The 15,694-nt window shown below is 42.0% G+C and overlaps 1 protein-coding gene across 1 annotated transcript in view; it reads left to right on the forward strand.

The window, feature by feature from the left end:
• Positions 1 to 15,694, forward strand: part of LOC140740070 (adhesion G protein-coupled receptor E3-like) — a 161,218-nt gene that overhangs the window by 60,735 nt on the left and 84,789 nt on the right. The window contains exon 2 of the mRNA XM_073068936.1: positions 11,875 to 11,964. Coding sequence (XP_072925037.1) covers positions 11,875 to 11,964 — 90 coding nt within the window. The remainder of the gene's footprint in view (positions 1 to 11,874; positions 11,965 to 15,694) is intronic.

Consider the following 15,694-nt stretch of genomic DNA (forward strand, 5'->3'; position numbering starts at 1 on the left):
TTTTGCATAAGTCATCCAACCAAATAATTAAATCTATTCTGCTGAAATATCTGAGAACATGGAAGACATATTGTGAAATATACTTAGGACAACAGAATTTGCTCTGTGTTTGGTTGAGTCAACTTTTCCCAGCAATGAATCTTTGCTTCTTGGTTATGTTTGCTTAATAAAAGACAAAAGAATGGTTTAAGAGTTGCTATTTTCAAAGGGACAAGAAACAGATATAAAGAGGCAGAGTCAATATTTCAGGCTATTGAGCAACTTTTCAAAGAGAAGGACATTTTCTCATCAATATTCTGGATTGTGCAACAGGTGTGGCTATCAAATACAGGATGCCACAGGTTATTATGTTCTTGAAAAAAGCTGTACCATATTTACCATTCACTGTGTAATTCACAGATGTCTTGTTGCAAAAAACCTAAGTGACTGGCTGCACAAATCATTAATTATTGTTAATCACAATGGTAAATAAATCAAGTTTCACATTCTCAATTCTCAACTATTTTCAGAGCTTTCTATTGAGAATGATGAACAGTTTGATTGCTTGCTGTTGCACACAGAAGTCAGATGACTCTCAGAAGGAAAATGCCTGAGGTGCTTTAATGCTTTTTGAAACTGTGGTAATGTTCTTTGAAGACTCAAATGCTTTACTTACTAATCAACTCAGGAATATTCAGCAAGACATTGCTTATTTGTGGGAATTATTCACAAAGTTTAATTAAATCATCCTTCAATGTCAAAGAAACACAGTGAATTTTATCGAAGTCCAATCAGTCGTCTCCACATTTGCATCCAAAGCAACCTTCTTTAAGTGCAACATTTGCTGTTGCGAGCTTTTCAATTGCTGAGCCTCTATGAGTTGGAAGAGAAAGAAGGAATACCAGATGATGATTTTCATGTATACTGTGCCCACTTGGGTGAGCTGTGTAAAGACATGTCAGAGAGATTTCAGGATCTTCCCTCGATCCAGATCGGGTAATAAATCCACTCCTGTGAACTTCTAATGAGGAATTAACAGGATGGAGGAAGAGTTAATCTACAAAATGACTTTCAGCTGAAGACAAGATTCAGAAAAATCATATCAAGACTTCTGGTTATAGAAGAGTATGGCAGAGGAACAGGTCATTAACACACAATGTCATGCCAAACCAGCTAAAAATCAAATCAAAACCACACAAACACTAATCCCTCCTGCCTACACCATATCTATATCCCGCTATCCTCCTTATATCCATGTGCCTATCCAAATGTCTATTAAAAGCCTCTATTACCATACCAGGCAGCCCATTCCAGGCATCCACAAAAACTCCATCTACCATTTCTCAGCCCATATCTGCAAATTTTCTGTATTGTGCTGTATTCCTTGCCAGTCTTCTACACTATACAAGGTGCAAAATCAGTTCATCCCCCGGAGAAGGAAGGATTCAAAGGGGGGAAAGGGGCCACAGTGGTTGACAAAGGAAGTCAGTGATTGCATAGCATTAAAAAAAAAAGTATGACAGAGCTAAGGTGAGTGGGAAGACAGATGATTGGGAAATTTTTAAGGAACAACAGAACTTAACTAAAAAGGCAATACAGGGGGAAAAAATTAGGTACGAATGCAAGCTAGCCAGGAATATAAAGGAGGATAGCAAAAGCTTTTTTAGGTATGTGAAGAGAAAGAAGATAGTTAAGAACAATGTTGGGCCTTTGAAGAATGAATTGGGTGAAATTGTTATGGGAAACAGAGAAATGGCAGAAGAATTTAATAAGTACTTCAGATCTGTCTTCACTAGGGAAGACACAAGCAATCTCCCAGATGTATGGATGGACCAAGGACATAGGGTAACAGAGGAAATGAAACAGTTTGACATTAGGAAGGAAACGGTGTGAGTAGACTGATCTGACTGAAGGCTAACAAATCTCCAAGTCCAGATGGTCTGCATCCTAGGGTACTAAAGGAGGTGGCTCTGGAAATTGCAGATGCATTGGTAATCATTTTCCAATGTTCCTTAGATTCAGGATCAGTTCCTGAGGATTGGAGAATGGCTAATTTTATCCCACTTTTTAAGAAAGGAGGGAGGGAGAAAACAGAGAACTGTCGTCCTGTCAGCCTAACATCAGTAGTGGGAAAGATGCTAGAGTCCATTATTAAAGATGAAATAGTGGCATATCTAGATAGCAGTGATAGGATTGGGCTGAGCCAGCATGGATTTACCAAGAGCAAATCATGCTTGACTAATCTGTTGGAGTTTTTCGAGGATGTAACCAGGAAGTTAGACAAGGGAGATCCAGTGGATGTAGTGTACCTCGATTTTCAGAAGGCATTTAATAAGGTCCCACATAGGAGATTGGTGGGTAAAATCAGAGCTCATGGCATTGGGGGGAAGATATTAACATGGATAGAAAACTGGTTGGCAGATAGAAAGCAAAGGGTAGCGGTGAATGGGTGTTTCTCAGAATGGCAGGTGGTGACTAGTGGGGTGCCACAGGGCTCAGTATTGGGACCACAGCTGTTTACGATTTACATCAACGACTTAGATGAAGGCATTGAGAATAACATCAGCAAGTTTGCTGATGATACTAAGCTGGGTGGCAGTGTGACATGTGATGAGGATGTTAGGAGAATTCAGGGTGACTTGAATAGGCTGGGTGAGTGGGCAGATACTTGGCAGATGACGTTTAATGTGAATAAGTGTGAGGTTATCCACTTTGGGAGTAAGAACAGGAAGGCAGATTATTATCTGAACGGTGTAGAGTTAGGTAAGGGAGAAATACAAAGAGATCTAGGAGTCCTAGTTCATCAGTCACTGAAGGTGAATGAGCAAGTGCAGCAGGCAGTGAAGAAGGCTAATGGAACGTTGGCCTTTATTACAAAGGGAATTGAGTACAAGAGCAAGGAAATCCTCTTGCATTTGTACAGAGCCCTGGTGAGACTACATCTGGAGTATTGTGTACAGTTTTGGTCTCCAGGGTTAAGGAAGGACATCCTGGCTGTAGAGGAAGTGCAGCGTAGATTCACAAGGTTAATTTCTGGGATGTCCAGACTGTCTTACGCAGAGAGGTTAGAGAAACTGGGCTTGTACATGCTGGAATTAAGGAGATTGAGAGGGGATCTGATTGCAACATATAAGATTATTAAGGGATTGGACAAGATAGAGGCAGGAAATATGTTCCAGATGCTGGGAGAGTCCAGTACCAGAGGGCATGGTTTAAGAATAAGGGGTAGGTCATTTAGGACAGAGTTAAGGAAAAACTTCTTCTCCCAGAGAGTTGTGGGGGTGTGGAATGCACTGTCTCGGAAGGCAGTAGAGTCCAGTTCTCTGGATGCTTTCAAGAAGGAGCTAGATAGGTATCTTATGGATAGGAGAATCAAGGGATATGGGTACAAGGCAGGAACCGGGTATTGATGTAGATGATCAGCCATGATCTCAGAATGGCGGTGCAGGCTCGAAGGGCCGAATGGTCTACTTCTACACCTATTGTCTATTGTCTATACACAATTCCACCAATCATGGTATCATCTGCAATCATATTAACCCATCCATCTACATTTTCATCCAGGTTATTTATACACATCACAAACAGCTGAAGTCCCAGCACAGATCCCTTTGGAACACCACTAATTACAAACATCCAACTTGAATAGGTCCCTTCAACCATTACTCTCTGTCTTCTCTGTGCAAGCCAGTTCTGAATCCAAACAGCCAATTCACCACAGATTCCATGCATTTTAATCTTCTGGGTTGGCCTCCCATGAGGAACTTCATCAAACACCTTACTAAAATCCATGTTGACAAAATCCACTACCTTACCGTCATAAATCTCTCTTGTCACCTTGTCAAAAAGCTCAATCAAATGGTAAGGCATGACCTGCCACATACAAAGCCATGCTGGCTCTCCCTAATTAGGATATGTGTTTCTAAATACTCATATATCCTATCCATGAGAATTTTTCCAGCAATTTCCCTGCAACAGATGTGAGACTCGCTGGTCTATAGTTTTATTTTTGTTCCCTTCTTAAATAGAGATACAACATTCACCACTCGCCAGTCCTCTGGGACCCTGCCTATGGATAGAAAGGGCACAGAGGTGCTGGTCAACTTCCTAGCAATTTATCAGTTGCTCTCCTTCAATAATGTGGGGTAAATCCCATCAGGCCCTGGGGACATACTCACCTTAATACTCATTAGGAGGACCAACACTACCTCCTCCTTGAACTCTGAATGGCCTAACGTAGTTATACACTCAACACTGATCTCCTGGGCCTTCATATCCTTTTTCTTGTTAAATACTGAAGCAAAGTACTCATACATACCTCACTCGCATTATCTGGATCCAAGCAAATGCTTCCCTCTTTATGCCTAAGACATCCTACCCTCTCCCTAGTTGTCCTCTTGCTCTTGATGTATACCTGTATATAGAATGCCTTCAGGTTGACCTTAGTGCTACTTGCCAATGACTTGTCATGGCCCTCTCCTGGGTTTCCTAATTCCCTTCTTTAGTTCTTTTCTGGCTTCTTTATGGTCTTTGAGTGCTTCATTTGATCCTGACTTCTAAAGCTTTATGTACTTTTCCTTTTTCTTCTTGACTAAATTCATCACCTCTCTGGGCACTCAAGGTTCTCTTATCTTTCTATCCCCATCCTTCCTTCTAACAGGAACATACCTTTCCTGTACCCTGTGCAATTGATCTTTAAACACCTTCCACATGTCTGATGTGGACTTGTCAGAGAAAAGTTGTACCCAATTGATGCTTCTTAGTTCCTGCCTAATACCCTCACAATTTGTCCTGCTCCAATTTAAAGCTCTCCCACAAGGACCATACCAATCCTTATCTATAGCTATCCTGAAAGGTAAGGAGTTCCCTAACTGTTCACCCACTGAAAGGTCAGTCACCCAGCCAGGTTCAATACTCAACCCCAGGTCCAGTGTGACTCTTCCTTTTGTTGAACAATCCACATATTGATTTAAGAAGCCTTCCTGGATATACTTAACAAATTCAACTCCATCTAAAGCCCTTGCACTAAGAAGGTCCCAGTTTGTATCTAGGAAGTTGAAATCCCCGGTGACAACAACCCTATTATTTTTATACATTTCCTAAATCTGATTACATATCTGTTCTTCAACATCCCAGTACCTATTAGGGGGTCTGTTGTACAATCCCATCAGTGCGATTGCACCCTTCCTATTCCTGAGTTCCACACAAATGGGCTCAGTGTCTGACCACTCCATTATTTCTCCTCAGAGTGAAGTTGTGATATTGTCGCTGATTAGTAGTGCAACTCCAAACCCTTTTATACCTCCTTCTCTATCTTTTCTAAACCTATGAAAACCCAATACATTAATCACTCATTCCGGCCCCTCTCTCAACCAAGTTTCAGTAATGGCTACAACACTGTAGTTCCATGTTCTGATCTATGTTCTAAGTTCATCACCTTTACCCATAATACTCCTAGCATTAAAATATACACACTTAAAGCTATCTGCCTATCAGACCTGTTATTTTTATTTTCCCTTTCAATACTTTTCCTGACAGCTACCTTCCAGTGCAATTCTTCCCTGACTGACCAAGGGAACCATTCCCAGCCCTCTGCAAAACTAGTTTAAACTCTCCTGAGTATCAGCAGCAAACACCAGGGTATTGGTTCCACTCCAGCTCAGGAGCAATATGTCTCTCTTGTACAAGTCTCCCCTTCCCCTGAAGTGTTGCAGAAAGAAATCTCTGATCACTATCCTGCACAGTGGAAAAAATGTCAAGAATTTCTTTATTGCTCTCATATCATATTGAATAGAGCACCAAACTTCTTTCAAAACACTGAAAATTACTGAACGAGAGGGTCTGAGACTCCTTCGGAGTGGCATTCAGCCTGATGTTGAGAAACTGATATCACTACAGGCAGAAGTTCCCACTCGCTTTAAAAAGGCAACAATTACACCAGTGCTAAAGAAGAATAATGTGGGCTGCCTTAACGACTATCACCCAGTAGCACTCACATCAACAGTGATGAAATGCTTTGAGAGGTTGGTTATGACTAGACTGAACTGCCTCAGCAAGGACCTGGACCCATTACAATTTACCTATCATCACAATATCCATGCAATCTCCATGGCTCTTCACATGGCTTTAGACCACTTAGACAACACAAACACCTACGTCAGGTTGCTGTTCATCGACTATAGTTCAGCAGTTAATACCATCATTTCCACAATCATGATTGCGAAGTTGCAAAACCTGGGCCTCTGTACCTCCCTCTGTAATTGGATCCTCAACTTCCTAACTGGAAGATCACAGTCTGTGTTGATTGGTGATAACATATCCTCTTTACTGACGATCAACACTGGCGCACCTCAACACTGTGCTTAGCTTACTGCTCTACTCTCTGAATACACATGACTGTGTGGCTAGGCATAGCTCAAATACCATCTACAAATTTGCTGACAATACAATCATTGTTGATAGAATCTCAGGTGGTGATGAGAGAGTATACAGGGCTGAGATATGCCAACTAGTGGAATGGTGCCACAGCTACAACATCAGTAAGACAAAAGAGCTGATTGTGGACTTCAGGAAGGGTAAGATGAAGGATCACATACCAATCCTTATAGAGGGATCAGAAGTAGAGAGGGTGAGCAGCTTCAAGTTCCTGGGTGTCAAGATTTCTGAGGATCTAACCTGGTCCCAACATATTGATGTGGTCATAAAGAAGGCAAGACAGTGGCTATACTTTATTAGGAGTTTGAAGAGATTTGGCATGTCAACAAATATGCTCAAAAACTTCTATAGTTGCACCATAGAGAGCATTCTGACAGGTTAAGGATTAAGCCTTAGCTAAACTAAGCTAAAAAGACTAAGGAGCTGGTGGTGGATCTGAGGAGGGCTAAGGCACCGGTGACCCCTGTTTCCATCCAAGGGGTCAGTGTGGATATGGTGGAGGATTACAAATACCTGGGGATACGAATTGACAATATATTGGACTGGTCAAAGAACACTGAGGCTGTCTACCAGAAGGATCAGAGCCATCTCTATTTCCTGAGGAGACTGAGGTCCTTCAACATCTGCCGGAAGATGCTGAGGACATTCTACGAGGCTGTGGTGGCCAGTGCTATCATGTTTGCTGTTGTGTGCTGGGGCAGCAGGCTGAGGGTAGCAGACACCAGCAGAATCAACAAACTCATTCGTAAGGCCAGTGATGTTGTGGGGGTGGAACTGGACTCTTTGATGGTGGTGTCTGAAAAGAGGATGCTGTCCAAGTTGCATGCCATCTTGGACAATGACTCCCATCCACTCCATAATGTACTGGTTAGGCACAGGAGTACATTCAGCCAGAGATTCATTCCACCGAGATGTAACACTGAGCATCATAGGAAGTCATTCCTACCTGTGGCCATCAAATTTTACAACTCCTCCCTCGGAGTGCCAGACACCTTGAGCCAATAGACAATAGGTGCAGAAGTAGACCATTCGGCCCTTCGAGCCTGCACCGCCATTCTGAGATCATGGCTGATCAATTACTATCAATACCCAGTTCCTGCCTTGACCCCATATCCCTTGATTCCCCTATCCATAAGATACCTATCTAGCTCCTTCTTGAAAGCATCCAGAGAATTGGCCTCCACTACCTTCCGAGGCAGTGCATTCCAGACCCCCACAACTCTCTGGGAGAAGAAGTTTTTCCTTAACTCTGCCCTAAATGACCTACCCCTTATTCTCAAACCATGCCCTCTGGTACTGGACTCTCCCAGCATCTGGAACATATTTCCTGCCTCTATCTTGTCCAATCCCTTAATAATCTTATATGTTTCAATCAGATCCCCTCTCAATCTCCTTAATTCCAGCATGTACAAGCCCAGTCTCTCTAACCTCTCTGCATAAGACAGTCCAGACATCCCAGGAATTAACCTCGTGAATCTACGCTGCACTTCCTCTACAGCCAGGATATCCTTCCTTAACCCTGGAGACCAAAACTATACACAATACTCCAGGTGTGGTCTCACCAGGGCTCTGTACAAATGCAAGAGGATTTCCTTGCTCTTGTACTCAATTCCCTTTGTAATAAAGGCCAACATTCCATTAGCCTTCTTCACTGCCTGCTGCACTTGCTCATTCACCTTCAGTGACTGATGAACAAGGACTCCGAGATCTCTTTGTATTACTCCCATACCCAACTCTATACCGTTCAGATAATAATCTGCCTTCCTGTTCTTACTCCCAAAGTGGATAACCTCACACTTATTCACATTAAACGCCATCTGCCAAGTATCTGCCCATTCACCCAGCCTATCCAAGTCACCCTGAATTCTCCTAACATCCTCATCACATGTCACACTGCCACCCAGCTTAGTATCATCAGCAAATTTGCTGATGTTATTTTCTACGCCTTCATCCAAATCGTTAACGTAAATGGTTAACATAATAGGCTGGTCGTGGACTTATTTCCACTTGGCATGATTAACTTATTATTATTATTTAATTATTTATGGTTTTATATTGCTATATTTCTTCACTATTCTTGGTTGGTGCGGCTGTAACGAAACCCAATTTCCCCTCGGGATCAATCTGTCTGTCTGTCTGTCTGTCTGTCTGGTCTGGAAGGGCTACTGCACAGGACTGAAAGAAGCTGCAAAAGGTTATAAATCAAGTCAGCTCCATCTTGGGCACTAGCCTACAAAGTACCCAGGACATCTTTAGGAAGCGGTGTCTCAGAAAGGCAGGGTCCATTATTAAAGACCTCCAGCACCCAGGGCATGCACTTTTCTCACTGTTACTATCAGATAAGAGATACAGAAGCCTGAAGGCACACACTCAGTGATTCAGGAACAGCTTCTTCCCTTCTGCCATCCGATTCCTAAATGGAGTTTGAAGCTTTGGACACCACCTCACTTTTTTAATATACAGTATTTTTATTTTTGCACATTTTTAAATAATCTATTCAATATGTGTAATTTATTTACTTGTTTATTTATTTATTGTTATGTTTTATTTTATTTATTTATTTTCTCTCTCTGCTAGATTATGTATTACATTGAACTGCTGCTGCTAAGTTAACAAATTTCACGTCACATGCCGGTGATAATAAATCAGATTGTGATTCTGATTCTGATTCTGCACCAAGTCCATCCATCTCATTGAAAGATAAAAAAGCAATGAAGTAGTGAATAGTTGGACTACTAATGTCTGCTCTTGTTGATGAAAATTGTTTTACTGTAATTCATTAAAATAATTTTAATAGTAGTTTTAAATATATTTGAATAATGTTTGCATTTATTTGTCACTGCTTTGAATTTTGCAGTTCCTATTTTTTTTTAGTGTTTAAGCAATGACTGGAAAAGGAGGGGGTGCCTGGGATGTGATCTGAGAGCCAAGGGGACAGTAAGCCCAAAAAAGTTTGGAAACAACTGTGTTACACCCACCCATTCCTCATTCCTCTTTATTCCTCCCTCCCAGCCTGAATCGGGGTTTCACTCTGGCAGTTTTCCAGTTCCCTGGAATTTCTGCAGGATGTATGGATTTTTGAAAGTTGTGTCTCAGTGACCACTTTTTATGTGGCCCTCTGATGGTAGCTGCTCAACACGGACGCATCAGCCCTTGGCCCCACTCGTTTGTCTGATAGTTTCTCCAGTGTTGATGGTTATATTTAATTCCTTCCTTCCAGGGCTTTGCCTCTCACTGGGCTCCCTCAGCCAGATGTACAAAGGGTGGCGAGGGGCTTGGTGGGCTGAGAGGACTGTTTCTCTCCACCTCCGCTTGGCTATTCCCACTGCAGCCCTATGCCAAGTAGCTGAAGACAACTGCTGGATGCTGGTCTGAGGTAGCTGGTCACTTCCCTCCCTGATCTGATTTCCACCAGCCCCGAGTACTGGGGTGTAGCCAGGACACCGTTATCTGGTCCAAGTCCTGCCTGCCACCTAGCACCAGTGACCTCCCTTCCACAGACACGTGTGGGAGTGTTTGGCGATATAGTCCCCCATTTCCCAAGTATAGTGACTGAGGCACCGGCCAGCTAGGAATGGGGGTTAGGGAAGCACAGAGGACTTGACTGAATCCAACAATTTGAAATCGTCTGACTTTTGAAATCAAAAGTAGTCAGTTATCCATCTGTGATATTAGTCATTTTTATCTCTCCTCAAGCACTGCCTGACCTGTTGGCCATTTCCTGCATTCTCCATTTGGTTACAGGTTTAGGTAACAGCTCTAGCATGCACTTCTCAGCTTTAATACTGACCTTTTCTTTCTCTCGCTTTCTAATTCCCTCAGTCCATTAATCAGGCAGCTCCTATAACTCTGGAGTAAGTTGGACAACTCTGACCTCACCTTGTCTAAAATATTAGAAACATAGAAAACCTACAGCACAATACAGGCCCTTTGGCCCATAAAGTTGTTCCGAACATGTCCCTACCTTCGAAATTACTAAGCTTACCCATAGCCCTGTACTTTTCTAAGCTCCATGTACCTATCCAAAAGTCTCTTAAAAGAACCTATCGTATCTGCCTCCACCACCATTGCCAGCAGTCCATTCCACACACTCACCACTCTCTGAGTAAAAAACTTACCCTTGACATCTCCTCTGTACCTACTCCCCAGCACCTTAAACCTGTGTCCTCTTGTGGCAACCATTTCAGCCCTGGGGAAAAAGCCTCTGACTATCCACATGATCAATGCCTCTCATCATTCTTATATACCTCTATCCTTTCCATTCCTCTCTCATTGCAGCTTAGAATTCTCCTGTTCCCAGTGAAGGGTCTTTGACCTGAAGCACTGACACTGTTTTTCACTCCTCAGATACTTTTTTAAAGGACTCTTTCATCTAATTTCTGTCTTATGATTAGTATGCAGTGTGAGGTCTATGAGACCCCCCTCAGCATCGTTCACATTAGCTAATGTGTATCAGAGGAACCAAACAAACTAGGGACAGGCATTCAAAACTGAACAAAGGAAATGACACCAGCACACGTCCCATCCCAGGTCGCAGGTGATAATACTATTAAAAAGAAACTCAGACACATGTCTAGACCAAAATGTGGTAAGATTTCTCAGAGATGCTATTTTTATATATGGAGGTTCATTTTGTCACTGGTGTTAGTCATAAATCACAGATGTTTCTCTATTCAATACCGACCCTTGGCTTAATGGTATTGGTCCATGGCATATAAAAGATTGGGAACACCTGTTTTATTGGGATGTGATCCTGTTATTGATTATGAGACATTATAGGACATCCTGGGACATCAAGCAGAATTACCTCCACAAGGTCTCTTGGTTGACAAGTTGTCTTATGTGGTTCCTTCTGTCAGCTGAAGGCAAACATTGTAGAACTAATAAAGAAGCAAAAAAAAAAGTCTGCAACCAAGGCAGGAAATGCTCAGCAGTTTGAGCAGTTTCCCTGCCGAAAAACATTTCAGATCAATAACCTTATTAAAGGAGTAAAGACATTAAGATACCAATGCTGAAAGGTTCAGGAGAAATTGAGTTTACTGGTATGGGTGACCAGATTAAGTTTCTGGGAGAATAGAAATGTGGCTCATGGATTCCATGAGATCACCTTTAACAAGATTTAATTTTTGTCAATTGAACTGACCTTTTGTATGATAAATGTGAACTCTTGATCTTTCGATCACTGAACTTTCTCCGTAACTGTAACAGTATATTCTGCATTTTATTATTGGCTTTTCCTTTGTAGGAGTTGCATTTAATTGGTAATTAATTATCTGGCATGTGTAGCAGCAAACCCACCAGGTCCACATCAACGTTTACATTCCATCTACTTCCCATCTTAACCTGCTTGCAATTTTGGCTTCAGTGACTGATTTAAGAGAAGTTTATTCTCAAATAACACAATTAAGAAAAGTTTGCAATAATCCTCATTCATTTCTGATTGTTTATTTTGCTCTCTAGTGCTTTATGTTGGTTCCACTTGGAATCAATATGTCACTTGTTTGAAGTGTCCACAGGGATACACACTACATGAAAATGGGACATGTGTTGGTGAGTTATAAGCATTTTAAGATATATGATATCCTAAAACTTAACTTTGTTCTGTTTAATATTCATGTTTTAGATTTGAAGTCTACGTCCCCTTGTCCTATTTTTGTTAACTTGTTGTTAACCTTGTTTGAGCTGAGATCTGGACTTTAACTTTTAATTCAAAATAAATATAATAGAAATTAGCCAGACTGCTCTTTAACACCAGAGCCACAATTATATGGTGTTCTCTCTGTTCACGGTTCTAATCTAATGCATCTCTGATTGACCAAAAGATGGTTTCTGCTCATCTCATGAAAACAGGCAAACGATATTGGCGCCAGAAGTGGGTCAGGCTAGATGTGATGGATGTTAGATAAGAGATTTGTCTCTTCAACCATCCAGCTGTCCTGAATCCACCACCTGTTGTCTCTGCCATAGACAGTTATTTGCAAACTTGATCATTGCTAACATCTAGAATTAGGTGCTTCCTGGGAAAACAATATGTGCTAATCTCATTAAATCCACCAGAGTATTTGAATTCCTGTGTCAATCATCCCACTATTCCTGTACCAAAGGAGAGTAAAGACACAAGTGGCATTAGGAGAGCAGAATAGGAACTCTGAAAAGAGACAGGAAAATGACGGCCATGAACAGGGTTGAAATGAGTTATAAAGAAAAATGTAAGGAAGATTATGCTTAGTTTTTATAGGAAGGAGACTTTGGGTAAACCCAGTAAATAGTTAAAGGCCTTTGACAAAGCTAATGTATGGAAACCATTCCATAAGAACATAAGGACCTAAGAAATAGGAGCAGGAGTAGGTCATCTGGCCCATCGAGCCTGGCTCCACCATATAAGATCATGGCTGATCTGGCCATGGACTCATCTCCACCTACCTGACTTTTCCCATAACCCTACCATGCCAAAATTTATCTAACCTTGTCTTAAATATATGTACAGAGGAAGGATCCACTTCTTCATTGGGTAGAGAATTCCACAGATTCACCACTCTCTGAGAAAAGCAGTTCCTCCTTATCTCCATCCTAAATCTACTCCCTGAATCCTGAGGCTATGTCCCTATTTCTAGTCTCACCTACCAGTGGAAACAACTTTACTGCCTCTATCTTATCTATCGCATTTAATTTTATATGTTTCCATAAGATCTCCCCTTATTCTTCTAAATTCCAGAGAGTACAGTCCCAGGCGACTCATGGTCTAACTGGAATCAACCTGATGAAGCTCCTCTGCACCGCCTCCAAACTAGTGTATCCTTCCTTAAGTAAGGAGACCAGAAATGCATGCAGTACTCCAGCTGTGGCCTCACTAGTACCCTGTAGAGTTGCAGCATAACCTCCCTGCTCTTAAAGACAGAGATGAGGAACTGCTTTTCCCAAAGAGTGATGAACCTGTGAAACTCTCTGCCCAATGAAGCAGTGGAGGCAACCTCAGTAAATGTATTTAAAACAAGGTTGGATAGATATTTGTATTGTCAGGTAATTAAGGGTTATGGGGAAAAGGCAGGTAGGTGGAGATGAGACCATGCCAGATCCGTTATGGACTTACTGAATGGCAGAGTAGGCTCAACAGGCCAGATGGCCTACTCCTGCTCCTATTTCTGATATTTGTATGTTCTTACTTGCAAACATGCATTTTGTAAATCATACACAAACACTCCAAAGTCCCACAGCATAGCAGCATGCTGCAATTTATTACCATTTAAAAAATAATCTGATCTTCCATTTTTCTTTCCAAAGTGGATGAGCTCGCATTTACCAACATTATACTCTATCTGCCAGACCCTTGCCCACTCAATTAACCTATCTATATCTCTTTGCAGACTAACATAGAAAACCCACAGCACAATACAGGCCATTTGGCCCACAAAGTTGTGCTGAACATGTCCTTCCCTCAGAAATTACCTAGGGTTACCCATAGCCTTCTACTTTACTGAGCTCCATGTACCTTCCAGGAGTTTCTTAAATGATCCTATCATATCCGCCTCCACCAGCGTCGCCGGCAGCCTATTCCACACACTCACCAATCTCTGAGTAAAAGAACTTACCCCTGACATCTCCTCTGTACCTACTTCCAAGCACTGTAAAACTGTGTCCTCTCATGCTAGCCATTTCAGCCCTGGGAAAATGCCTCTGACTATCCACATGATCAATGCCTCTCATCATCTTATACACCACTATCAGGTCACCTCTCATCCTCCGTTGCTCCAAGGATAAAAGGCCAAGTTCACTCAACCTATTCTCATGAGGCATACTCCCCAATCCAGGCAACATCCTTGTAAATCTGCTCTGCACCCTTTCTATGGTTTCCACATCCTTCCTATAGTGAGGCGACCAGAATTGAGCACAGTACTCCAAGTGGGGTCTGACCAGGGTCCTATATAGCTGCAACATTACCTCTCACACTTAAACTCAATCCGACGATTGATGAAGGCCAATACATCGTATGCCTTCTTAACCACAGAGTCAACCTGCGTTAGCAGCTTTGAGTGTCCTATGGACTCAGACCTCAAGATCCCTCTGATTCTCCACACTGCCAGGAGTCTTACCATTAATACTATATTCTATCATCACATTTGACCTACCAAAATGAACCACCTCACACTTATCTGGGTTGAACTCCATCTGTCACTTCTCAGCCCATTTTTGCATCCTATCAATGTCCCACTGTAACCTCTGACAGCCCTCTACACTATCTACAACACCTTCAACCTTTGTGTCATCAGCAAATTTACTAACTCATCCCTCCAATTCTTCATCCAGGTCATTTATAAAAATCACGAGGAGTCGGGATCGCAGAACAGATCCCAGAGGCACACTACAGGTCACCAACCTCTACAACCATTCTTTGCCTTCTGTGGGCAAGCCAGTTCTGGATCCACAAAGCAATATCCCCTTGGATCCCAAGCCTCCTTACCTCTTCAATAAACCTTGCATGGGGTACCTTGTCAAATCTGACCTGAGGTGACTGTCCATATCTTCTGCCCAATTTGCTTTTCCACTCAATTTAGTGCCATCAGCAGACTTAAATATACTACACTTGGTCCCCACATCCAGATCATTAGTATATATCATGAACAATTGCAGGGACAGCACTGACCTCTGCGGCACAGCACTCACCATTGATTGCCAACCAGAGTAACACCCATGTATATCAACTCTCTGCTTTCTATTAGTTAACCAGTCCTCTATGCATGCTAATTCATCACCTCCAACTCTATGCATCCTTATCCTATGAGTAAGCCTTTTATGTGGCACCTTATCAAACCCCTTCTGGAAATCTACATAAATAATGTCCCCTCTATCCACTGCACTCGTTATATCCTCAAAGAACTCCAGTTAGTTTGTCAAACAGGACCTGTCTTTGCTGAATCCGTGCTGTGCCTGCCTGATGGATCCAATTCTTCCCAGATTCCTCTCTATTTCTTCTTTAATGATAGCTTCAAGCATTTTCCCAACTACAGATGTCAATCTAGCTGGCCTATAGTTACCTGCCTTTTGCCTACATCCTTTTTTGAACAGTAGTATGACGTTTGCTGAGTTCCAATCCATCGGGACCTGCCCAGAGTCCAGAGAATTTTGGTAAATTATCACCAAAGCCTCTACTATAACTTCTGCCATTTCTTTCAGTACCCTTGGATGCATTCCATCAGGATCAAGGGACTTGTCTATCTTCAGATCTTGAAGTTTGCTCAGCATTATGTCTTTAGTGATATCTATTGTACCAAGGTCCTCACCT

The sequence above is a fragment of the Hemitrygon akajei genome, chromosome 16 (assembly GCF_048418815.1).
Source record: "Hemitrygon akajei chromosome 16, sHemAka1.3, whole genome shotgun sequence".
Taxonomy (NCBI): Eukaryota; Metazoa; Chordata; class Chondrichthyes; order Myliobatiformes; family Dasyatidae; genus Hemitrygon; species Hemitrygon akajei.